This window comes from Siniperca chuatsi, linkage group LG2 (genome assembly GCF_020085105.1).
Source record: "Siniperca chuatsi isolate FFG_IHB_CAS linkage group LG2, ASM2008510v1, whole genome shotgun sequence".
Taxonomy (NCBI): domain Eukaryota; kingdom Metazoa; phylum Chordata; class Actinopteri; order Centrarchiformes; family Sinipercidae; genus Siniperca; species Siniperca chuatsi.
The window spans coordinates 13,265,752-13,293,502 of NC_058043.1; the positions used below are offsets into that span (position 1 = coordinate 13,265,752).

At 39.0% G+C, this 27,751-nt stretch overlaps 1 protein-coding gene across 5 annotated transcripts in view; it reads right to left on the minus strand.

The window, feature by feature from the left end:
* The window catches only part of LOC122863935 (protein phosphatase 1 regulatory subunit 1A-like), a 29,990-nt gene extending 5,556 nt beyond the window's left edge, over positions 1-24,434 (minus strand). Inside the window, exons 1-7 of one of the 5 annotated variants that reach the window (XM_044170834.1) lie at positions 24,294-24,434; positions 23,959-24,050; positions 12,617-12,677; positions 12,041-12,073; positions 3,525-3,562; positions 3,292-3,355; positions 2,025-2,207 (exon numbers count right to left, since the gene is read on the minus strand). In XM_044170834.1, the coding sequence (XP_044026769.1) occupies positions 2,025-2,207; positions 3,292-3,355; positions 3,525-3,562; positions 12,041-12,073; positions 12,617-12,677; positions 23,959-24,039 (460 nt within the window). In that variant the 5' untranslated portion in view covers positions 24,040-24,050; positions 24,294-24,434. Of the gene's footprint in view, positions 1-2,024; positions 2,208-3,291; positions 3,356-3,524; positions 3,563-12,040; positions 12,074-12,616; positions 12,678-23,958 lie in introns of all 5 variants that reach the window. The other 4 variants (XM_044170845.1, XM_044170863.1, XM_044170822.1 and 1 more) reach the window with 4 other exon arrangements.
* Positions 24,435-27,751: the final 3,317 nt, after the last annotated feature.

Sequence of the window (27,751 nt, forward strand, 5' to 3'; positions counted from 1 at the left end):
TTTGGACAGAGCCAGGCTAGTTGTTTCCCCCTGTTTCCAGTCTTTATGCTAAGCTGAGCTAATTGGCTGCTGGCTCAAGCTATACACAGTATTTAGCATACAGACATGAGAGTGGTATCAATCATTTTCATCTAGAAGAAAGCGAAACGCATATTTCCCAAAATGTCAAACTATTCCTAGTATTCTTTTCCATTTCCCCTTTTTCCCAAATCCCTTTGTTTCGCTTACTGTAATTCTCCTTTCTCCATAACCCTATCATGCATTTACATAAATCCCTTCCAGTCATTTTCATGCTTCCTACCAACTCTACAACCTTCCCTCATGTTAATAAGCTGCATTTGGCTTCATCCCTCCCTTAATATTATTCCTCAGCATTTTCTCCCTCTCTTCTTGTCCCTCCATCTGCTCTCTTCTCATGGTACTACCACACCATCCATTTTTCAGAGGCTGCAGCAGTGACCTCCTTATCGTCACATGTCCTTCCTTCACTCCAGCATCCTCATACCCTCTTGTGTCCATCTTTTCATTCTTTTTCGACACCTTTTCTTGCCCTACACATGTTTTGGCAGACTCTCTTTTGGCCCTCTTCATACACTCATTCATGTCCGTTATTCCTGTTACCAGCTCACACTGACTGAACTGCAGAGCTTCATCGTTCCTTCCCGATTAATTATCTCACAACCACTCAGATTCATCTTGTGACCCTTTGGAGGGGGTCAGACCATGGTCATACCCACCACTGAAGTCACAGAGGTCCAGACCTCGGTATTTGTATTTGTGTATACAATAAAAATCGTGAAATCATTGGCTAAAAATAACTTTACTTTGATGTGGCAAAGATATTGTATAACACCAAGATTACCGACTTGCTCATCTGATCAACATCATTGCTTGCTTGCGTGTGGGTGGATGCATGGTGAAGCGGATGATCTTGTCTTTACTCAGCACTGAGTGGTTCTTTGATTATGTCAACAATTTGATGAAACTGGGCAGGCAGCTCAATTGATGCGAAGCGTGATGCATGTAACTGGAAAATTTTACTAGTGGACTGCTTGTAGTTCAATGCCATTCATCCCCAAGTTAGTTTCACTTGAGTGAATTAACTAGCTAGCTAGCTAGTTAGCCAGCTAACATTAATTCCATCCATCCAATGGTAGACTGATGAACTTTCAACGAAAGTTGAAATGCTTTTCTTTCAGTTCAGTTTGTGTAAAGGGTTAAAATTCATGTTAAAATGAGGTACCCCTATATATTTTTATTTCCATTGCAAGATTAGAGATCCTAGCAGAGGCCAGTAACATTTACATATAAATATCAATTAACCCTGTGTTTACTTTCTTCACTGGGACAAACGAAAATGAAAAGACTCCGTCAATCAAAGCTCAGCTTTGGGAAAGAAAGAGTGATGGTACAAGATGAGGAGACTGAGAGAAAAAGAAAGAGAGAAGGTGATGGAGATGAGAGAGGAAGAGCAGGTACTGCCCACTGTGCCCAGGATAGGATTAGCATTATGTCCCTGTGCTGTTCAACACAAACAAAAACTGACCTGATCCAATTCAAACAATGTAATTACCACAGAGATATGTATAAGTTCCTTGGTATTTACAGTGGGACCTATAGGTTCAATTTAACAACACAAACCAAGCATAATTCTAGTGTAATACTTTAGTATTATTGTATAACACACAGTTTGCTTACGTTTATGTACTGTTTGAGACACATTTCTAATTCAAATCCAAAATGATGCAAACTCAAACACAAAGATGACATAAAGGTGTATATAATTTTACTAAATTATTTTTAATACACTTTGGCAGGAGACTTACTACTTCAGAGATCATTTATGCTACTGCCCACTGACATGGTTTTAAAGCTATGTTATCAGGGAAATCAAATCTTTCTGGGGAGCATGCCCCTGAACCCCCCTAGCAAGCTCAGTTTTTGTAGTTTCTGGTATTTCTAAAACCCTGCATAAGGCCCTGGGTCAGACCCCTAGGTTGAGAACCGCTGGACTCCAAACATACCCTCCATTTGGCAGCGCAGTTTCTCAAAAGCCTCTGCAGTGGCCTCATCGTCGTGTGGGAGCTCCTCCCCAGTGGGAACAGAGTCAGGGCTGGGACGGTCAGACAGGCAGCTCTCTGAGGAGCACTCATCCCCAGCTCCCTGCTGCTGCCTGTACAGGTGGTGATCTACCAGGAACTGCAGCTCTGGGAGGAAGGAGAGATGAGAGGTGAAAGAGAAGCAGGGAAGAGAAGATGAAAAGGAAGGAAAGAGAAAAGTCGGGGAGGACAGAGTTAACAGGGGAAGGAGAAGGAAGATGAGAGAGGAAAGGAGTGGATTGGAAGAAATTGCGGAAAGTAAAAAGCACAAAATCATCGGAGAAATGTGGGGAGAAGGAAGACAAGCACGAAAAGAAAGTGGTGTGAGATGAAGGGAACCAATGGGAGAAAAGACAGGGTTTCAACAGTACACAGGAAAGACAGATGGAGGAAAGGAGAGTCAGTGAAGATGGAGATTAAAAAGAAATCCAGCACTTCAAAAGAATATTGCAGGTTAAGCATTTTTGATAAACAAGCAAGATTTAATTAACACCCAACAGTGTTTGGAGTGAGGGGGCAGGTAAAGATGCATCAGAGTTGGGAGATAATTTATCGCCTTCTTCCCCCTCCTACATCCATGGTTTTATTACTCTTAATCTTGTAGTAGAAAACTAAAGCACACTGATTATTGTCTGGGTTTCCTCAAAGAAGTGACTCAACACACTTAGAGCTGTTTAGCTGTGAAACTAATTGAAGAATAAACATCCCAGAGCACCAAATTTCACTTATCTTCTCATTGTTGTTCCCTTGCTTCAGTTTCTTTATTGGAAAAATATTGTCTGTTTTCTCTGCATAAAATCATTCTATTAGTAATAAGATTTGCATTGCATTGCAGTGACAAAACCAGCCTACAGAAATACCAGGTGCTGGAACACTTCTCCGGCTCTGTGTGTGCTTTTTTTAAGTTTATTATTCAGGCTTTTTTTAGGTAGTGCAGGACCCTAAGTGCCCTAATCACCCATAGACCCAATTTTTAGCTCAAAAAATGGATATTGGGAGAAGTTCTGGTCAGAAAATATTGGATAATGAGTCCTTGCTGCAACAAGTGCAACACTGACTGGCTCTGAGGTTGAAGTAGGACACTCAAGATAGGACAAACTTCCATCATTAGCGTAGCTACTATGTTTAAGTTACCTGACATCTGACATCCTGGACTGTATTGGGCATACTAATAGCTTTAAAATGACTCTACCTTTCATTGTAGGTGTTCCCTTTTGCCCTTTTCGCCGTTGTCGAGGGGAGTTCAACAAGGCTGCCTGCAAAACATCAACATCGCATTTCAGCTGGACAGAGAACACTAAGATGGAAGAGATTGCTTTAATAGAGATGGGGATCATTTAAAAAGGAAAAACAGAATTCACATAATTATATTTCTGTAATCTTATTTCAATAAAATTGACTTTCATAGAGCATGAATTAGATTACCTTGTACAACTGGTTTGGGAGACGCTCTTCGTCTATTTCTGTGAGACAGCAAATAATCTGTTAATTACTTTACACAATAAAACAATGAAAATAAGAGATGTAAAGCAAATACAAAAGGAACAGGCAAACATATGAGCCACTATATTCATTGGTCCAATATATTGTGCAGTCTTGATACTGTTCATAATAGCACAGTTGATCTGTTCAGTATGTCAGTGTACTGTAGCTGGAGTGCCGCTGTGACTCCAGACAGAGCAGAATAGATATAAGGTGACCTCGAGCCAGATGGTTATCTGACTCACTACAAGCAAAAGCAGTGTTTGCTCAATTTTTTTAAGCATGGTGGGCGGAATTATTTTATTTTTAATCTCCACTCTCACCTATGATTAAAAGCAGATTCTCTGAATAAGTTTTTGCTAACAAAGGGGATTCTAATCCACTCTCAACATCTTCCTTATAGGCTCCTGCATACAGCTAGCTGCTGATGATAGATAAACAGAAAAACACTGTTTATCCAAAACCCCTCAAGGGAAGTAGATAGATAGATACTTTATTTATTACTGGGGGGAAATTCACATGTCGAAGCAGCAGCACACGAACAAACCACATGGTACAAAGAATAGTGCAGAAACAAATCTCAAATACAAGCGCTGACATAAAAAGTAAAAAAGTATCCCCTTTTAGGCACGTGCATGCGTACCAGTGTGCAAATTGCAGTAAGGTGTACAAGATTCATGTAATTATAAGTTGAAAAGTTAAATATGTATTGCACTCTGCAAGAAGTTACAGAAAATGTAATTGTAATTCCAGTTAGCAAGTCCAGTAAGACCTCAGCAGCCCCCCAGTCCACTGATGTTCATACCGCGACAAAGCAGGGATGAGTTAAATAGTTTGATGGAATGATCCCCTGTGCCGCTCGGGGTCTTTGCCTGAAGATGCTCCTCTTCTCAACCAGCATGTCGTGAATCAGGTGGGAGATGTTGTGCAGGATGCTAACCAACTTGGACAGCATCCTCTTCTCTTCCAATGCCTCCAGAGAGTCCAGCTCAACTCCTACTCCAGTAAGTGTGTAGCATACTGAAGTGTAGTCTGGAGCTCAGTTGATTTACACTCAGTTGCCAGTTTATTAGGTACACCTAGCTAAAAATAATGCAGTCTACAATCTAATTCAACAGTCTTGCAATAAATCCTACCTTCATGAATGTTATAGCTAATGTTCAGTTTTTGTTGAAACAGTTTTGGAGAGGTGTTGATTCATCTGTAAGGCAGGATTTATTGCAGGACTGTTGTATTAGACTGCATTAGTTTTAGCTTGGTGTACATAAACTGGCAACTGAGTGTATATTACTAAAGTGAAAGCAGCTACAGTGTGTGCATACATAGCTGTAGAGGTTATATTTGCTTAGGAGAACATTGAAATTCCAACATGATACTACACTCATGTGAAGCTCATGTGACTCCCACTGGATCATCTGTTTTCAATATGTGAAACACAACTCTGTGGTCACTAAATGAAAGGACTGAAATAGAAAAAACAATAAGCTGACTGGAGTACAGTTAAACCATTAATTGTGATCAATAGTGTTGAACCTGCATCCAACCCTGTGTTTCCAGCCTTGGAACTTTTTTCTAGGACACCACCCTGTTGCTTGGCAACCTATGCATCCCTAGGCACTACAAAGGCACTGTGAGTGTGAGTGTGTGTGTTTGCATATATTAGTCCTACTTAAAAGTATGCACTAGGCTGTTCAAAATGCCAGTGATGTGTTTGTTTCTTTATTCATCACTCTTTTTCTTTCTCTCCACACCAAACATAAACACCAAAAATATTCAATTTAATTTCAAGAAGGATTAATCTTTATGCTGTGCGAGTGCAGAGTGATTCTTGAAACTGAGTCGTATTTTTAGCATCTCCCAGGAGTTTGAGAAGGTTCATACAACCATTATGGATTTTGTTTCAAATCAATCCCAGGAAATAGGCCAGTGTTGGACTGTCCTTCAAGTTACTTAAGATTCAGTTTAAGATTTATGAACTGGTATTTGACAGTCTGAAATTAGAGTTTCATCTAACCAAATGCAAAATGAAATCTGTAATCTGAAACATTTTGTGCAAAAAGAGACAGCAAATCATCTTAAAGGAATATGTTTAAAACATTAAGGATGAGGACAAATTCAAAAAGTAAATGTGTTTCAATAAAAGGGTGAAAAGTGAACCTATGAAAAACTTGTAGTACAATTCAGATATTCAAAAAATGTTTTAATAGAACAGTAATAAGTCAATTGTTTGATATTCTGTCAAACTCTGTATACATGACAAATTACTTCTCACACTTGTGTGCATTTACACCTGCATGCACATGTGTATACATACTGTATATAAATGGATGCATGTATATCTATTTTTTTATTGTCTAGACTGGTGCTGTACATAGAGTATATTGTGAAGACTCTTTTGTTTTATGATAAGGGTAGGCGTAACAACCTTTTCGGTCATTGCTATAATCTGTTTTTGACATTTACTTTGTTCTTGATATTTGTGTTTCCTTCCAGTGATGATGGTAGTTTTAACTGCAGAATTGTTGCATCTTAACAATTTAACACCTGCAGTGATGTCAGAGACTCAAAGTAGTTACTGTAATTGAAGAAGACGAAGGAGTCTGGACTCTAAAAATATGAACTTAGACTAGCTGTAAAATTCTGCAAGTTGACATGTTTGTGCACCACAGAGCTTCAAATTTATAACATAGTTATTATTGCCAGTAATTGTAGTAGTAGTAGTAGTAGTAGTAGTAGTAGTAGTAGTAGTAGACATGGTTGAAATATAATGTGGGTCAAGAAACATAAAATATGGCTTCCACACGGCTGATATTCAGATTATTTTCTGTGCGTATTGAGCCCATCTGTGCTGCAGAATGAGAGAAAAGGCCAATAAAAAAAGCATTTCTGGCAGTGATGGGTCTATCGCTGCAACTCCCAGCTGACTGGCTGTCTGACACAAAGCCAGACGAAAACAGAGACGAGTCTTCTGACTCCACTTTGTTCAGCCAAGCCGCTTTAATTTAGCTGCCTACTATAGCTTGTGCTGATTTATAGTTTCTGTACTGCATTTGATGAAGAAAAATGAGCAAATACAATAAAACTGTGTTAAATGAAAAAGAAACATAGGTCTAACACACAGACCGCCATGCATTTAAAAGAGTTTTTTCATCTTTGTTCTTTTTGCAGTTGTTTACTGTTGCTATGCAAAAGGCAAAGAAAGTGGGGGAGGAAAGGAGATGGCTGTCTCCCTTTTTGCACAAATAATAACATGTAGCTCCTTTATTTTAATTTCAAAGAAGACGTTCTTCCTCCTGCCACTTTTTGAGTTTAAGCAAACCAGCTACGAACTGTATTCAAACACAGATCTACTGAACAAGAGTAAAGAATTAAAAATGCTAATGATGTTACTATCTGTTCCTGAAGAAAATGTGTGTGACAACTGGCAAGCTGAAGCTGTTGCTGTTTTTTGAAGAGCGCATATTGACACTAGAAAAGCTCCATTTAGTGGATAAAAAGCAGTTCTGATTTCTCACAGATAAGATTATAGCTCATGAGCATGAGAGAATATCTTGTGAATTTACAATGCTTGATCAGCAAGGGGCATGCTGTACCAAGTGAGCGAACGCTTGAGACAGAAAAGTATGTTTGTAAAAACAAAAACAAACAAAAAAAGAAGGGAAAAACTGTAGTAGACAGTAGAGGTAAAATACATGATGTTCATATGAGCAATCTCTACACAATGTTTACATCTGATTGATTTTGTGGGCCATATAGCAGGACGTTGTGTGAAATCAACCAACTTCAGTTACCGACACACTAAAAAAAGGGCCGATGAAGGAGTCTGCCTGCTGCTTGTAAGGCAGTGAATGAATGCTTGACAGTGCCCTTCCTGTTAATTAAGGTTAATTAACAGGTCCCACTCTTGTGGGAATCAACCAACTTTAGTTTTTAGAGCAGTGTTGTGAGGAGTACTGCCCTTAACAGAGATCAAACTCTGACACAAAACCCAAATTAGGAAAACAGTGCTAACCATTGAGACAACAGGTACAGTATCCCAGATAAACATAAGTTCACATTTTCTTGTGAAGTTTGCTTACAAAAAACTAAAGCTTGTAACTCTAAGATTTTTACAATATTAGTGGCAGCAGAGCTAACTGAGCGTGAGGATATATTTTATGGTTACACAGTGTTAAAATTAAGGGAGAATCTATATGTTAAAGAAAGGGAAAGGTGAAGAAGGATTAGCCCAGTTTGGAAAATTATAATAACGACACAATATTTTATTATTATTATTATTATTATTATTATTATTATTATTTATAATAAGACAGGTAGCAGTGTACCAAGTTGCCTTTTAACCACCACACACAAGCACGATCACACTATAGTATGACATAGTTTGGCATTTTTGGAAAATGCTCTTATTCACTTTCTTGCTAGCATCTGGTTAGCTTAGCTTAGCATAACGACTGGAAGCAGGGGGAAACAGTTAGCCTGACTCTGTCCAAAGACATTGTTTTTACACTTCGGTCTTTGCACAGATCAAACAAACAAGGTATAACGTGTTAATTAGTGAGCTTCAGATTTTTTTCTTTTGTTCTGAGCCAGGCTAGCTGTTACCCCCTGTTTGAAGTCTTTGTGCTAAACTAAGCTAACTAGCTGCTGGCCAAAGCTTCATATTTACCGTACAGACATAAAAGTTATCAATCTTCTCATGTAACTCACAACAAAACAGAATACAAGCACGTTTCCTAAAATGCTGAACTATTCCTTTAAATGCAAAAAAACAACAGACATGCAAAACTTTGACCTAGTAGAAAACAGAGCAGAAGTTCCTGTAGTTAAAACATCGGCTATAAAGTAAACAAGCATTTCTGCCTCAGTAACATAATGGAAAATATCACAATACTGAGCAATATCAAATATTGTGATGACAATTATTTGTCCCACCCCTAGTAGAAACAGAATGGGTGTCCTGATAGCTAACTTAAAACGCTGACTATGTGATGGTAACAACCCTGGTTTTAGTCTGCCCTTTGTTGCATCATTTCAGCTATTCCCTCCCTTCATTTCCTGTCACAGCTTCAGTGTCTTCTATCTAATAAAGGAAAAAGTGCCCCAAAATACAAAAAAAAGGGGAAGAAATTATGTGATTTTTCATACAACAACAATCAGATGAGACAAGGCTGCACAATATCTGCACAATATCTAGATTAAAAAATAAGCATCTGTACTTTCAGTAAATTTAAAAGTAATGTATAAAAAGTGATTTCCTGGGCTGTCTTGTTTCTCTAACATTTTAGTTGTTGTCAATAACCGGCGTGCACCATTCCTTATTTTTGTTGCTGACATCTAAGAAAGAAAAATGTGAGCTTGTATGTGTAATATTTATTAAGGTCTTGATACAAAAATGAATCAGTCCATCTTGTATTTTGGTGAAGTGTTGGCAGTACACACTCCCCGCACCACAGACCCACAGACCAGCTGCTGCTGCTGGTGCTTGTAGAAATGAAGTATCTCAAATAAAGGGCACTACATAACGTGCTCGTTTTATATAGCCATGTAGTTACTGTATTTCCTCCCCCTTTCAGCATGTGATACACTGCTGTTGAAACAGCAACCAAATGCCAACAGCTCATCAGGAAACAAAATGCCAAATTACAAGTTAATAAAGAAGACATTCTTTCAAGTTGTAGGCCTGTGTACTATAATGAATTTAAATGTTTTTATTTTTGTTAAGCTTTAGTTTATCTCACTCTTTGTCTCTCTTTAGGAATCAGTAAAGACATGAATCCTCTCAAAAAGCCAGCCTACTATTTAGGGAAGAATTAAATCAGACACACTCTCATAACAATTTCTGTTTCCTCATTATTTAGCCCACAGCCTGTGTCTCAGTCGTCTGTACATCTGTGGCTGTTCCTCTGATGTGCTATTGGGGTTCACAGTGTACAGGGCAGAGCAATCTGCAGAGCATTAAATAATGCAGGGCTCTGTCTGATGTGGGGCACACCATTACTACACCAGTACAACTCCTCTCCCTCATCCTCGTTCTCACACACACACAGCTGTAACTGTCTCGGTCTCTGATTATGTCTCTGTGTCTGATTTGATGTCTGTCTTTGCCCCTGCTAGTTGCGTCAATCCCTCTGTCTAAATCTTTTTTTTTAATTCATGTTCATGTCTTGAGTCTTTCCATGGCATGGCTGTCTTTCTCACAATTTCTAATTTTGTGGACACACACAGTGAGATGCAGCCCAGTGTGAGACATGTAGCTCAGGATCCCAACTAGTCACTTAATTAAATGAGGCTGAGAGTTTGCAGCCATGCTAGCAGCTCTGTGAGACTGTACTTAGGCACAGCAGTGTTTTTAGCTAATGTCAGCATGCTAACATGCTCACTGTGACAATGCTTACATGCTGATGTCATGCAGATATAATGTTTACCATGTTCACCATCTTAGTTTAACATGATAGCATGCTAACATTAGCACTAAACTCAAAGTACATTTGGGGCTGATGGGAATGTCGTTAGTTTTGCAGGAATTTGGTTATAAACCAAAATACAGGACAAATTAAAATTTCGACAAAGAGTCAGAGAATCACCAAAGTTATTACAGTTCATCCTGAGGTACCAAATTTTATGGCAATCCATCCAAAACCACAAATGTGAACCTAATGGTGGGGCTAGAGGAAAAGTCAGGGGATCACCAAAGTCAGTAGGATTCATCGTCTGGGAACCATGAATGTCTGTACCAAAATTTGTGCCAGTCCATCAAATATTGAGCTATTTCAGTCTGGACCAAAGCGGTGGACCAACAGACCAACTGATTGACATTGGCATCCATAAAGCTGTGTCACTCGTTAAAAGCATTTGACCTAGGAGACAAGGTTGCAACCCTTTAAAAAACAATGTAAATACAATTGACCAAGTAATAAAAGGCCAACCATAAGTGATGCACCTAAAACAAGATCAATAAAATAGGCAATACGTTTGAAATGAAACCTAGCCTAAACCTAAAGCATTGTATATGTGATTAGAGTTCTGCAGCTTGTTTAAGGACTATCTCATGACAACAATATTGCAGGCACAGCTTTTATCCAAAGGCATCTTCAACCTCTTCTTCACTGTTCTGCTATGGACCATTAACTGTTAATAAAAAGTCAAATCTCTCAAATCTGAATTCAGTTGTTTTTTTATTAATTATTTTTATGTTAGAAACTGCCTTATTGAGGCAGAACTCTACACAACCATAAACAAACAAAATCCAAACAAGTTTAAAACTCATGTAAAATGAATATGACTGCAAAAGAACAGGGTAACACCATAAAATAGTATCTAATAAATAACACACTTCCTTTTCCTATAATTTCTTATGCTTTGTCTCAGTTTCCTCTTGTTTTTCTCCACATTCCCATTCCTTCACTTCATAAATGATGTTTCCACTTGATCGCCTCTTAAGTTTCTTCTTTGTCTTTTCTCTCTGATCGACTAAGCAGGAGGATTATTAAGGGGTTCTCTCTGCACTTTCATTCAGAGATCAAGGTTGACTCTGAGACACTCCACATGCTCTGCATCCAATTACTGAATGAAACACAGACATACAGTATGCACATGTAATCACACACACACACAGACACACACACACATTATGCAAACAGATCACAAGCAAAGACACCGATTTATAATCAGACCCAATTGGAAAGACAGTTGTTTTCAAGATAAAAACACTAATTACGTCAACTCTCAGTGATAAAATGCTGTCATTTAAACATTATAACAATGGCAGTCTTTGTTGATATTCTCAATGACGCATCAACTCATATTTATTCATACAAAACAGAGAATACCACCTCTGTTTTCTCACCTGCACAAAATTACTCTAGCTGCTCCATATTCCCAGTTGATCATCTTTTAATTCTGTAGTGGGTCACATTACACACTCACACACCAAAGTATAGCAGAGGCAGGGAGGGAAGCAGGGAGCCAATGGCTGAGTCATAGAACAAGACAACTCTCCAGAGGAGCGCTGTTATGTTTGATCATTTAGATCCCATGAGAGGAAAGACACATACGGCTGTTTTTGTTGCTCTAATGCAGCAGGAAGATTAATTTGGTGCATGATAGAGTTGAGATGCTACATCACAGCAACCATAAGCAATAGAAATGTCTGGAATATTGTGAAGCATATTGTGACTATGGTAACTTGTTAGTGTGTGGGCCTATGTTCCTGTATTAATCACATTGTGAGGACTCATCTCCCATGTGGGGACAAAAAACCTGGTCCCCACAAGGTTAAACATTTATTTTAGTGTTGAGACTTGGTTTTAGGTTATGGTTAGGTTGGGCTGTGGTTTAGTTGAGTTTAGGTTAGGCATGTAGTGGTTATGGTGAAAGGATAATTCCAGTTTATTACAATTTAGGTCTTATTTTGTAGTTTTGGCAATCATATCTATTGGTTATGATAACATTGTACTTACCAAAGTAATTGCTGACATCTGGAAACACAGTGCCTTCACCACAACAAAGTCAGATGGGGCAGGAAACACCAGCAGTCAGATAAGCAGACAGGTTGTAACAAGCCAACAGTTCAGCCAGATAATCTAAACCAATTTATTTTGAAGAACTAGAAATATTTTTGAAGAAATATTAACTATCTTTTACTCAAACTGGACTTCCTGGGTCGTATTTTATGTCTCAGTGGTACCTGAAGCAGCACGCTCCCACCAACACAGCCCCTTACGTTGTTTTAACGCATGACTGTTTCTGTCTGAATGCCCGCTAACCTGGAGGTTTGTTTTAAACCTGTCTGATCAACCTGTCTGGCAACTTTTTAGCAATGTCTACCGTGTCCTCAGAACTAAGCAACTAACTTGGTATAGTTTAAAAAATAATATTGTGAAAACTACAAATATAAGACCCACGCTTTAATAAAACAGAATAATCTATGATGTTTACGGTGAGCCTCGAGATAATGAATGTAATTCAATACAATGTCCACACAAATGATAAAAATAGTCTGTATGTGGGTGTGTGTTCACATTTAAGTGCCTTACCAGGTGATGATTGATCACTGGATGCCACTAAAGTGGCAGGTGTGGGTCTACGTCTTCTGATCTGAAAAAGTAGAACAGTTTCATTCTAAAGTGAGGGGAAAAAAAACATGTTCCATTACAAATGTTTGCTAGTATTACAGTAAAGCAAATTATGAAGCTTTTTGAAGCTAAAAATCATCTTAAAGCCTTTGCTTAAATAGCTGTTCTCAAAGATCGAAGTTTGAAGTATTTTTAAAATATTGAAATATTGACTGATAAAACTCAAGCAATTCCAGGCTGCAATTTCACACAGGCTTTGACCTCTAATGGGTTATATTGGCTCAATCAATCAAAATGCTAAGAAGTGCATTGAAATTTGCATATTCTTATTACTCAGCCAATCAGAGACAGTCTAGCCCTGCTCCCTCAATACCGGTCGTATGGCCAACTCGGCATCCACTTTCTCTCATGATGCTGGAAGCCCATAACTCAGCCTGTGTGATCCATATTTTGGGTTTGTTGTCTTACACTTTGAAGACGCCTGGTTGAGAGCAATTCTGGATCTCACAGTGCTGTGCAGTGACATCAGCAGGGCAGCCCGCCACCACCTACTTACTTCTTGGCTCATGACTAGTAGAGTGCGACAGCAATGAAGTTACAATGCATAGCCTTTGTTATTTTTGCTAACAGGCCGAAGCGTCCATTACCACAAAACTGCTAAGAATGTGTTGGGTAATGCAAACAGGCTTTTGATGAAAATATCAGGATTTCCCTACTTCCAATTAAGAATGGATCAGATAAAAATAGGTTACCATAATTTGCCATTGAGTCTGATGCATGACGGAACTGGAAAGGAGTAAATACTAGAAACTTGTTAATTTGACTATGAACCTAATTCTAATGGAAATACAGAGAATGAAGGTAAAAACATTTGGAGAGAAAATAAATGGTGACCCTCTTAACTGTAAGCACCAACAATAAATTATAATTTATTTTTGCAACAAAACAACAACAAATAACTTATTATATCTGTCTCAAAAGACCCAGACAGCACTGTATGTCACCATGCCCTTTGTTGGCTATAAGAATGAATCCAAAAATATTAGTTTGACATCCATTAATATAATTTTTCCACAAACATGCAACTATTAGTTTTGTAAAATTCCACACCAGCATTTTTCAGTCCAAGTGCAACCCTTGAGCACATCTGCATTTTTACTGACTTTAACTGTTGGGGAAACACATGGTTGTTCACTTTGTTGACCAAATAACGAGTGACCCAATTTTCACTTGTTACCTTAACCCATGATCTAAAATATATTTTTCATCCCAGGGCTGAAGGCTAGTTTTAGAGTGAAATATGTACCGCATGGTTCTGCAAATATCAATGAAATCAATACTGCATCTATAACTCCAAAACCTTGCGGCCAAAGATTTTTGGGGAAAGCACGTTAAGTGATTAATTTTCATTCGCCTCCAGGATCAGGTGATTACTTTTCCATTTTATTGCTCCATAAACCTAAAAGGCTGTGATATAGGAATTTAAATAGACAGTCAATTATTCACACACACACACACACACACACACACACAAACACACACACACACACACACAAATGCAATTCCTGACACATAGCTGACAGGGTTGCTGACTAATGCTGGAAATCATGTGAGCTCCAGTCTACCATGCATCTTTTCTAAATGCTGCTTGTGCACTTACAAAGCTGTGTAGTCAACTCCAGTCAGCCATATAACTTAACCTAAGCCACAGTGCAGCTTCACTTGGTATTTTATGAGACATTTTAAATCAGCTAGCAGCTAAACTCTTTTCTATCAAGATGAGAAACTATAGATCAAAGTCTGAGCAAAAATCAAGCCCCAAAGTTTTGAGCTGTGCTGTGAGTCTACAATGCAATGGAAAAAGATTGAGCTCCTCTGTATTGCAGAATCAAACTACTCAAACTTAAAGTAAAAAAAGTGACAGAACAGGAATTGAATCATTGCCTTTGGATTACAACTCCAAGGTGCAGGTTTGACTTTGAGGCTCAAGGCTGCTGAACAAAATGCCTGAGGAAATTAAATAACACAAAATGGTTAGAAGCACAAAACATCACTTCATCTGGATTGCTGCTCTGTCTGCTGCTTTCCCTCTTTTCAGGACACCTTATTAAAATATCTCCCTGAGCACACACACACACAGCTACATTTGCAGTTGGAGCTCTGCATGGTGTTAGCCCTAAATTGATTAGCTTCATATTATACTGAAGTTATATACAGATGTAACAGCAGAAGTAATGTGCAGTAATGACAAATGAGAAGTCAGTAGCACAGTCTAATTGGGTATTCATATTTGAAGAGGCTTCAGCTTCATTACCTTTCAATTCACAGCCATGGAGTACAGGAAGACAGTATGAATAAGAAGAGGCATTGAGTGACTTTTCTTTATCAAGCAGGCAGATATGTTCTACTGCTTTTTACAATTTTCCAAGAGACGCATGTCAACTATTCAGTGTTACTTTCCTGTGCCACTGCTGCTGTACCTTCTCTTTAAGCTTGCGATTGAGCTGTTTTTCATTTCTGGATCTGTCGCTAATGTTAATATGTTCTCAAAGTAATGTCTGTGTTTAGGCTGATATAAACACAGGTACAGGTAGATTTCTCTTTGCATGAAATTGTGTCTTATGTCATTGGATAGCACTCCATTTGTGCATAACCACAAATAAAGCCAGGTGTGCCCAAGATGCAGAGTTTAAAGATAGTGATCAAATTGCTAAATTGTACCCAAAACATATTTAGGATACAATTGATGGTGTGTGATTTGTCAGTTGATTTGCCGTTGCCAAATACCTAGGACAAGCAACCAAGATGAGATATTAAACAGCCACCACTGTCCTCTTCTCGGTCTGTATGTTGAAATGTAAATGTTTATTTTTCTTTTCAGCAGAAGTCACACTTTTTCTACAGATAAATTAATATCTTTCTGGGGAAGCTAAATCCAATCACAATGTAATCACTTGAGTTGCCTTTGAGTTACATTGTGATGCCAGGTGTGAGTTGATAGTGCAGCTGCAGACAGACAAAGGAGGAGAGAGAGGATGACATGCAGCAAAGGGCCACTAGTTATTTTGCATAAACATCTTGCTGAAATCAACAACTAATTGATTCAAAACTTCAAAACATCTGAAATCTTCATCACTGGCCAGGCTCAGACTTCAGAAATGACCGACCCACACCAGGTTTCCCTTTAGCTTTAAACAGAGGGTCTGAAAGTTCACAAAGTACAGGGGTCACTTTGTGATACCTTGGTGAAATGTACTTTTATTTAATTTTAATTTTAAGAGCCAAGTCAACTTATAATCTATAAAGCTCTATGCAACTCCATAAGTCTGTTACACTACTGGGCCCCTGAGCAGCGTCTCCTATGTAGGCCTAACTGTATCACAATCAAAGCTTAAAACTACAGATGATTGTGCTTTGCACTCCTGGATTCCAGGTTACTGAACGGTCCCCCACTGTGGGTCAGGTCAGCGATGTCTGTGGAAAGTTTTAAATCACATCAAACTGTAAGTCCTGTTTTGTTTTGTGGGGTTTTCAGCCTGTGTGATCCATATTTTGGGTTTGTTGTCTTACACTCTGAAGATGCCTGAGCTGGTTGAGAGCAATGCTGGATCTCACAGTGCTGTGCAGTTTGTTACTGTTTTATGGTATCTTCATTTGATTTGCTCTTTATATTTCTGTGAAGAACTTTGGGGCTTTATTTTGTACCCTTGTGTATACTTTAAATCTTTTAGCCTTGTGTATGTGTTTTGTTGCCATTCCAGCCCCCGGCCCACAGCATAACGAGCCATGGCTGTGTAGAACTGATTATGCCCAGAGTCATTGTTATTCTCCTCACCCAAGAGCAAACTCCCTGATTCTTCACTCACACAAATACTACCGCTTACTGGACAGGCTCTCCCCTCAAACCACCATGTCTGCCTTTCAACCCAGTTGATTTAAAATGCAGCACTGTCACTTTTCACAACAACGAACAAAAACAGCCTTCAAAAGTGATGGGTGGGCAGGAAAAGCTGTGCATATCATGATATTCTTGCTGTGTGGGGGCAGTGGGCGAAATACCCTTGGCTGGAAAATATAGGTCATGCCAAGAGACAGCAGAGTCACAGTCCTGTTTCATATTTAACAAGGGTTAAATATGAAACAGTACTGTGACTCTGTGTTTTGTTGACACTGGCTTTACTTTCCAATTGTGTGAGGTTCCACAGACCCCAATGCTGTATGTGCAAAAGAAGGAATAATAATTTCGAAATCAACCAATTATTTTCCCTCAAATATGTTTTTATTTTCTTCTGACCTCATTAAAACCAAATGTAGAAATCTCCCCATTGCCACAAACTGAGCTTGCACATTAGAGGAAAGCAATAAAGTATGGAAATTACTTTTTACACCAAATAAGGAAATATTTCATTTTTTATATGTTATACAAGTTATGCATACACATATAGAGAGCCACGGTCATGGTGTCACGTCCAGGCTAGCCTCTGTTCCACTAGCTTCTGTAACTCAATGCAATCTCACATTCAGCATATCTTTCATTGGTCTTTCTCACATTTTACCACAAAGGTCTAGGGCTTATGGGAAACGGTGTTTGTTAAAGGCCGCTAAAAACCAGAAATGTTAAATAAACAACAATATTAGATCACTTTTCAAAAAACTACCATCCTTATCTAAACATATGAACATACTGTTGAGAAAGGATCTGTCCCAAGGCTATATTTTTAGTTCTTAGCGTAGTTACAAATGTCAGTGGGATTTTGATTGAGGTTTTCTTACTTCTGGAACAGACCCTGGAAGTTCCTGTTTCACTTTGACTCTCTGTATTCCTTTTGTTTGCCAAAAAGTAATTTATAGACAAAGAGATGTTTGTTATCCTAGTGATGTTACTTATGTATGGTGTAACTCCCTGTTAGACCTCTTATCAACAAATTGTTTAAAAAACTGCTGTCAACACAGATATAGATCATGAACATCCATTGTATTTACCCATATTTTACAGCTGGCGTCTCTGAGACCCCAAACAGAACTAAAGTGTTGTCTTCTGTAGTGGACTTTTGATATATGGCATCATTTCAAAAATCATGTTTTTATACAATTCTCGTAAAAATCAGTAAAGGTCATGAACTATCAAGCTGATGAGCTGTGTCAGAGGGCCAAAGATCTCATACAGAACATTAGTTAGTGGAGGTGAATTAAGAGGGTTGGATGAGCTACAGCTATTGTTGAGGTTTTATTGCTTGAGATTTGACCTTGGGAACTCTTTTCTTATCATGGAATAACCAAACTCATAACTAATTGAGGTGACAGAGGTAGAAAAAAGTTTTATAGTTCAAATTTACTTCAGGAAATGGTGGTGTATAAATCCTTTACCTACTAACCCTGATTTGCCTTTGAGAAAACCTGTGGTAGTTTTGTAATCTTTGCACTATCAGAGTTGCCCTTCACGAGAACAATGTGTTTGCACCTGTCAGCACTCTGAATTAAAAAAGGGCATTCACGCCCAGTAAATTGCTGCAGAACACCTTATTGTTGGGTGGGGCAAGGCAGTACTGAGCTGTCAGATATTCAGTACAATGCACAGACCATATCAGTCCAGAAGGATCCCTCATCCGTCCTCATGTCATTTGAAATATGATCTTGGTATTGTTCAGGCTAAAATCAGTGCTCAGCCATTATAAATCCTCACAGACTCTCTCCAACTGTGGTCTCATTTGGCTCTGAATAGAGGGAATTACTCACAGGACACTGAAAACCCGGATCACTGACTTTCTTCTATCTCAGTTTCTTCAGTCCTCTGCCTCCCTCTCACTCTCTATCAATCCTTTGTCTTCCTCCCTGTAACATTCCTCTTATCATCTTCTCTCTCACAGAATACCATATGACCAGCCACACTTGCGGAGCAGGGGTTAGATGCAATACACAAGCTGTAATTTAATCGCTATATTAGATCCAAGAAAATGTTCATTTTTGCTGAGAATCACAAAGGTAAATAGCAGCAGTTATCATAAAATACAACTTAGGAGAAATGAGGGCTAAACAACGAATGCAGTTTGGAAGTTATCTGCTCAGGCCTGTTACTGCAGCAGCTGTGAACCTGGATGTGCCTGTACTTGTGCCTCGACTGACAAAAAACAAATGTGTGAAGGAACTGGAACTTGACTGTTTGTTAAGCCCTTCACCGGTACATATGCAGTGTATAATAATAAGGAAGGAATATTTTCCACTTGAAACTCTTAGTCAGTTTTGAATCAATGGGTCCTTGATCTCAGACAGAAGTAGAAGCAGGTATCTCATTTCTTGCTGGCAACTACTGCAATTTACTGAATTAACAACAGTCGCTGGCAGATTTTATCAGTTGTAGCTAGCTAGCTAATTAAGCTAACAATAGCTCTATGAGTTTGTTGAATAAGCTCTCTGGTTGACCTTTTAGTGTTTTTGCAAGAAAACACGAATCTTGTTTAGATTAGCACTTGATGGCTACATAATATTGCACTAAAAGACTGAGACTGAGGCTAAAGCTACATGTCCCAGGCAGTCCTTAAAAGAATGGTTAGGAAAGAGGTTCAGACTATTATTTTGTTCCTACATATGCCTGTTTGGCCACTTAGCTTACATACTTGTTTGTATTTTCAAAGCCTATGTTTTCACTTTTAACGTTACAAGAAAAACGGCTTCTAGGATGAGGACAAACCGATGTGTTTGGTAATGAAACACTATCTCGGGGAACACTGACTAGGGTTGCTTGAGTGTAAACTTCCCCAAACACAATAAAGAGCAGTACAGATCTGCTATCGTTACCTTAAACTCTGATAACATCCAGGACCAACTTCCACACATTGAGGAAATACTACACAGTCTATATGCTAGTTGAGAACAGGGCTAATGTTAGCTAGTTAGCTAATGATATGCTCCTTGGCCTGTAAACTAGTTAGCCATGTTAATGTTTGCAGCTTAAGTTAACAGATAAAGCTTTCTCCAGAGTTTTTGGTTTTGGAAAGGCTAAAAAAGAAAACCACCACCATCCAAACACTTTAAATGCAAAGTAGCCTACTGTTCTTATTACAGCCCCATGCATGCTGCTTTTTCGGCATGTGAAGAAATCCACAGCTTGACAGGCCTGTCATGCCTAGTTGCAGTTATTAAGCAATAATTGGGCAATCACTGCTTTGTGGAAGGGGTTTAGCAAACGGCCAAAAAGCAGTAAAAGTTACAAATAAAAAGGTACTATTAACCGTACAAAGCAGAAATGAGTATATCTCCTGATTAAAACCATATGTTTTCAGTTGAAAGGGTCTTGATGGCCTTCATGTGCACACTTGAAAGTCTAGGGAAATGGCCCTCCTGAGGCAATTGTTATGTTATTGCTATGTTCTCAGTGATGGACAAAGAGGGTCTGACACATCAGCATAGGGAATATCAGGGAGGACATTGTCAGCCCTGAAACGTCTGTGATAAAAGAACATCGCCTCAAAATGTCATGATTCATCATCTCAACAATGAATATATTGCCTTCATCTATGAATGTAATTTTCTCAGGCAAGTGCTCCTCATCTAAATGGAGGTAATGAATAAGTTCAGTATCAAGTGTCTGTTGGTGTGGGAGATTTGACGTTTCTTTTTTCTGTGAACAACATTGTCACTCAAAGCTGTAAACAAGAAAAAGGGACATTTTCATGTTATATCTTAGTCATGTTTAATCATGTTATACATACTCCATTTACAACCTTAATGTGAGAAATAACCTGGTTTTAGCATGACTAGTTCACTAATCAGACTACTGTCTCAGGATGGTAATAATGGATTCATTAGTGTGTGTACGATGAATACAATGTAGACATCATGCAGGGTTAAAGTAAAGTAAAATAGTTCAACATTTTGGGACATATGCATATTCACTTTGTTGTCGAGAGTTAGGCAAGAAGGTCGATACTACTCTCATATATGTCTGTTAAATTTAAGGCTACAGCTAGCAGCCAATTAGCTTAGCTTGGCACAAAGACTGGAAACAGGGAAAAAACACTTGATTGGTCTACATGTCCTTCAAACCATTCAAAACAGTATCATCCATTCAGCAGGAGTTCTCTGTTTAATGGAGCTCCTTATCATGTTCCTTGAGCTTTTTCAGGCCTTTATCAGCCTCAATTGTGTATTGATAAAGGAATAAGTTGACATTTTGAGACATTAGGACATGGTAGTTAGCTTAGCATAAACACTGGAAGCAGGGGGAAACAGCTAGCCTGGCTTTAAAGGTTACAATATCGGCCTACCAGCACCTCTAAAGCTCACTAATTTCCAAGTTATATCTCCTTTGTTTAATCTGTGTGTGTGGATAACTGAGGAAGAGTGTGTGCTGTTCTTGTGAGGGTCAGACCTCAGGGAGACTGTTCTGACTGACGTACAGTTCTCCACGGAGGCTGATTCACCATGCTGGGAGGTGTCAGGTTGCAGAGATTACTGAACCATGGGTGAAGCCCCCTGGGGTGACATTCATAAGTGTGCTCGCAAAAACAGAGACAAGCACATACACACATTTCCTTTCTGTTTGATTTTTTACATCTAGAGATTTGTGTATTTTCTTTTTCTTTATATCTGTTTCGCTGTTGGGCTGTCCGTCTCGGTCATCTGTCTCTCTCTCTCTCTCACACACACACACAGAAAACTGCACACTTAAGAACAGCATGCCACTCACAATAAATAGAAAATATATCCTAAAAGGGCATAGTCTCAATGGCAATCAGCCAAGCTTTGATTGTGCTTATTGAGGCTGAGACCTAAGAACTCTCTTGAGTCTTTGCAGAAGAGACAAACTGAATTTTACTTGTAAACAGCTAAAAGGATATCAGTCTGATCGTGAGGAAGAGTAGGGCTGGAGGTGTTTAAGATCCTGTATTGAATTGCTGCAGCCTGATCGCAGGCTAAATAAATACAGACAGTGGACACCAACTCCCTGATACTCAGACACAAACAAGACAAACAGGGAGACCTGAGCAACTTTAACTAGAGAGGCAAATGCATTGCAAGGACTCAAAGGCACACATACACAATTAGACAAACACACACTACATTTTTACAAATGTACCACAGGCACCAATTTACAGACACAGTGGCTCTAATATCACTTGGCCAATTACACACATAATAATGATTCTTAGTTCAAACAGCAACACGGTGAGCTCCACACATGCACAAATTAATAAGTTTCAGACCTGGATAATCACACCATCATGCCCATCTGCTGACAGTTTCATTAAAGTTATAATCCTGCAGATTTCATTCCTTCAGTTAACCTGTGGTTACTGTAGTAACAGCAAGTGAGATTTGACAGTACAGGTCGAAAGACTCAGGGGGCAGCAAACACTTGAGCAGCTACTTTGTCAGAAACACACCAGAAGAGCAACAGGTGTATCTGTCTACAGTGCAGCCAAACAAACTCAAACAAACTATATTAGTGTAAGTCAAGTGGCCTTTCCTAATGTATGAGAGGTAATTACTGAATGTAAATACCTTGAATGGCTGAAAAAAATACTGACCATAAATAGTATCAAAATCAGGGTTTGATTTTATGAAAATCACAAGTATTATAACTTTAAGAGTAAAACGTTTTATTCCAAAAATATGTACTTTTAAGTTATCCATAAGTTATGGATTAGTTTGCTCTATTAATCGATTGATTGTTGATTGTAAAAATTCTGAAAATACTGAGAAATGTCATTACATTTACACAGAGCCCAAAGTGACACCTTCACATTGTTTTGTTTTGTCCAACCAATAGTCCAAACCTCAAAATTATTCAAAACAAACGATTAAAAGAAAAAGCAGCAAATCCTCACATATGTGAGGCTGGAATCAAGAAATGTTTTCACATGAAAAATGACTTTTATCAAAATAGTTGTCAGTTAATTTTGTGTCAGTCGACCCTTCAAAATTATTCTTGTTTTGTATGCAAACATCTTAATTTGTAAAGTAACAAGTAACTAAAGCTGTCAAATAACTGTAGTGAAGTAAAAAGTACAATTCCTACAATTTCCCTCTGAAATGTAGTGGAGTAGAAGTAGAAAGTCTCATGAAAAGAAAAGACATACCTCAAACTTGTACGCAAATGATTCACATTCAGTTCCTCACCTCTGAGCCTTACACAGTTATAATACTTGATCACCAGTAGCTCTAACCACACCTGAACCCTACCCCTGACCATTCCCAAACCAATAAAATGTCCTCACAAGGTCAAACTCACATACACACAAATGCACACAGCAGTCCTAACATCTCCTTTCCCTCTGACTCTTACAGTCACATTGGGGAAAAGAGTGAACAGCAGAAAGAGAGAGGGAGAGAGAGAGACATAGATAGGGTGTAGTCAGACTCATAAATCTTTGCCGGGTTTTACTCGAGGCTCATTCATTATTAATGACCTGTCCTGTTCATGTTATATTTATAAAAACTAGAACATGGGACACATTTTTTCACTACATTCTCTACAGAAACATGAATTGCACCCATGGGGTGTCTTTGGTCAGTAAGACCGATGTTGAGTTTATAAGATCCCTAAAATAAGTGATTAAAAGACTTCTTGCATCTTTTCAAACTTCCTCTTGTGATAATTTGCTTTAAACCGAGCAATGTCATGCAGTTACAATCTAATGATATATTTGTTATTGATGTGAAGAAATGATCACATTGCTAGTAGCAGTTTGATTTGTAACAAGTTTATCTTGTGATACCAGGCAACTTTTGTCAGTATCTCACTGCTGCACAGTGTGTGCAGCCAGTCACTGAAACCAAAACAACACCAAACCCCTGGAGACACATCTATACACTGCAACACCCCACTGCTGTGTCTCTAAGAACCTGCTTCGCTGTGCGTGGAGGTGGAAAAATCAATCTTAAATTCATAATGATCACTTTAGCACTGGATTGAAAAGACGCAGCTTGTTAATTAGGTGCAGAGGAGTAATAAGAAACTGAAAATGTGGTTTCTTTAAAGCAGCAAGTTGTCGTCAGACTGTACTCCAGCATTTTGGATGCAGCACACTGCGCTTTTTATTCCAGTTGAGTTGCTCTGCTATGTCTGCACCTGCTCGCCTTGATGACTGGAATAAATGTTGTTCAGTTTTTTGTTCCAATTTTGCAAAGTGACAAGCATAAACTATGATTTCCTCTTAAATCTTTTCCACAATAATCTTGCTAAAAGTCCAGTCATGTCAACTGGTGCGTACTGAAACCTTTAAAAGCCTGAAAGTCCTGAATCACCCAAACCACCTCTTCTTCCTCCCCCTTGTTTCCATTCCCCTCTCCCTACTCCTCACCTGTTCAGCTGCCTCTGGGTCCAGGTGGGTGTCCAGTAGGGGAACGGTGAACTGTATCTTCCTGGGGCTCCCGGTTTCCATGGTGGCTCTGTCTGTCAAAGAGGAGGACAGGATGAAGAGGAAGAGGAGGAGGAGGGGATGATCCGAGGAGAATCCGTACAAGAAAAGGTGGTAAAGGGCTTAGTGAGGGTGGCTGAGAATGAAAATAAGTGGGCTCCAGCTTAAGAAAAATTAAGTTTACAATTTCTGTCTATCTTCTGTTATTTTTCTGTTATCTTTTAACACACTTTTCCCTGATTACTTAGCTTTTTTTTGGCACCTTATTTCTATTTTACCCTGTTTTTTTCTATCCTCAGCACCTGCTGGTGTCTCTTCTCCGGCTTCACTCTCCTTCCTTTCTGTCTCTCCCGGCTCTCAGCGCTGAGGCAAGGGCATTCTGGGCTAGAAACACCTCTCCTTCGCTCTCATTCGTTCCCTTTCACTCAAGTCCCACCCTCTTGTCACATTTCTTTCTGTCTGTATTGGATGTGTGAGATCAGGGCTGTTCTGCAGCAGCCCCTGCACAGACGGGAGAGAGAGGATGACAAAGACATACTCTCTCTCTCTCTATCTATCTATTGGATGGCTAGGAAAGATACAAGACTGTATTTTTAAAATCACCTTCTTACACGTGCTTAAATATAACCTACACGGTATTTCAAATACAAAGAGTCTCACTCAGAATGAGTCATATACGCACTGACTCGCTCTCTCTCACACTGAAGTTATATGCACATACACTTCTGACTATATTTAATACAATGGCACACATTGTTAGCATGTTTTTTTGATGAATAATAGCTATTTTACCCAGATCACTACAGTATATTTCATAAATAAGAAGGTCACATGACAATTTTGAGCTCAAACTGTGAAATAATCATCTGAGCTTTGATCATATCTGACCAAGCTTGTCCTCGCTGCCGCCTGGCCAGCACAATCTTTATTGATCACCTCTTAACCTGAGTGTCTTTACATCACACGTCTACTGGGCCCTGATACCTGACACCAGCCAAGAAGCATATGGCTGCTGACTTTCCTCCAGACACTGACTGGTGGCTTTGGAAACGATTTCTTGGGAGGATCACATTTAGACCACAATGTACTATCACTATATAAAAAAATCCCAATTTTTTAAAGACATTTTGCCTTTATATCCTGGTTCACAGTTGAGACAGACATGAAATATGAGGAAAGGGTGTGTGAGTGTGTGTGTGTGGGGGGGGGGGGACAACAAAGGTCCCCAGCTGGAATCGAACCAGGGGCACTGTGACCATATGGCATGCATTCTAGACGACTCGGCCTCAGATGCTTCTCAATTAGTGTCTTTTAAATCGAGTGGTAGTTATTGTGACTGGATGGGATGGGAAAGACCTACGGTAAGATGAATTATTTCCCCTCACCAGGTAAATCCTCTGACAGGAAGAACTACCTCCCTCTATAAAAGTGAGGTAGTAGAGCTTTCCCCAAATTATGTCTCAAAGCAGAGAAGTGTGTTAATAAGAGACCACATGCTCTGTGTGAGTGTGTGTGTGTGTGTGTGTGTGTGTGTGTGTGTGTGTGTGTGTGTGTGTGTGTGTGTGTGTGTGTGTGTGTGTGTGAGAGAGAGAGAGAGAGAGCTGACAACAGCTGGCTGTGTATTTTCCTATACAACCACTACAGTGACTGAAGGGAAAACACTGGTAATATTATACAGTCTGTGTTATCTCTTAATACCAGCATAGTGTTTGTGTCTCTGGTTGAGTAGGCTTCAAAGAAATGAGCCCACAGCCATGCATATAGTCTCCTACAGAATGATTAAAGGTCCTGTTTATTACTAACAAAATACTGCATATTGTTTTATTATTTCATGTTTTTACAGTCCCTGCCAATGGTTTTGATTTTCATCAGATATCATGCAGCGAGAGTATGCCATCTCATTTTGAACCCAAACCACAATCTTCTGTTATTCTGTGTTATTCTATGCTAAATTATTAACCATTGCAAGTAGTAGAGAGAGACAGCAATAAAAAGCCTTTACAGACCTAAATACTACTTGGAATCATCAAACCAAACCACCCATATACATGCGTCTTCAATACCAACCGCCTTAATTTATCCAGACAACTATCTCTTACGATAGATGGCAGTGTGCTGCATAATATGAGGTTGTGGTCAGTTATCTTCCTCAAAGCAAACCTCTCCATTGCTCCCTTAAAGGACCATACCAGTGTATTTGCAAGTTATACATGCTTAACTGCAACACTTATTGATCATGCTGTACAATGTATATATTATAACAATATATTCTGATTGTATTTTCCCAACTGTTCGAGACATTCATTGGTTTCCATTTATTTTAATATTGTAGGAAAATCTTTTGGCAGAAATTTGAATCTTGCTAGCCCTGATTCAGGACTATCAGACTATGTATCACAGTCCTGGATCAAAATCTCACAGAACTCAGATATTTTAGTAACTCAGCAGCTCAAAAAACATGTTACTTGAAGAATGTAGAAAATACAAACTCAATCTTCTTAGCAAATTATAAGATGGGAAAACACAATGTCAAGGGGTGCAAAGTGACAAAAACCAGATTTATTATTTATTATCCACTCACGGATTGTAGTGCAGTGCAATAGGTTCTGCCACTGATGACTGGAAGCTGCTGTATGTCAATGCAATACTGCCGTAATCTTCTTAATAATGCTTATATCTTCTGGCCACCAGTTGCAACCCTGAGCTGCACTCCTGTAAGTGAATGAAAAAGAAATCTGCGCCATATTTGATGTTTTCATTACTGCTAAGGAGTATTCTAATAGACTTTATTTATCATATGGTTAAATTAATGGAAAAAATCATTTTAAAAAATTCTGCAGCATGGTTTGCAAAATGTTTAGCTGTAAAATAAAATAACTCGTTGCATTTTTTTGTGATGCAGGAGAGCAAACCCCTGCAGTTTTCCCTGTGACACTGACAGTGCTTTTTTTTGTGAAGATCCTTCACTCACCCTGTAGCCATTAAATCCTGTTGTGTGTGACAAATTGTGCTGTGTCATGGCCATGGCTGGTAATGGCTTAGACCTCCCTCTCCACTGTTCAAGATGGCTGCCTTCCAAGATGATGACCACAAGGGAAAATGGGAGCAGGGGGGTCGAGGAAAGGTCAGCAAGCCATGGATAAAGAAGCACTAGGTATCTGAAAGGTGACTGTTGTAAAGTGACTGTATACAGTAAGTGGCAATAACAGTCTTTGTATCTATCTCTCTTTCTGTCTCTGTCTGTTATAATTGCTGCACACACAGACTTTTTGCCTGCGCTCCCCTGCAGACTCATGAAATTCAGATTAGTTGAGTCTTTCTTTAACTCAGCTGTGCAGATCAGAGGCTACAGCTGCGTGGACAAGAGCACCCACGCCCTGATCTCTCTCTTTGTCTTATCTTTTAGTCTCAATATGTTTCTTGTTACCTCATATTTATTTCTCATATCTCATTGTCATTGCCCTTGTTGCTGCATTTTATTGTGTTTTAAGTGTGCACACTCAGACATCCTGGTGGAGGATTCCGCTTTGAATATTTTAGCTGACAGTTTCTTTCTCTCTCTCTCTAAAATGATTACTGAGAGTTTCCCTTGTCTTCACAGAGGTTGGTGAGGCAGGCAGTTTAGGCAGGCAGGCAGTTTTAGTATATAACTACATATTTGTGTTTTCTGGATGATTGCTAAGTAGTAATATCTAACTAGGCTTATCTTAAAAGTCTCTTTAAGTGTTTTCTCTTG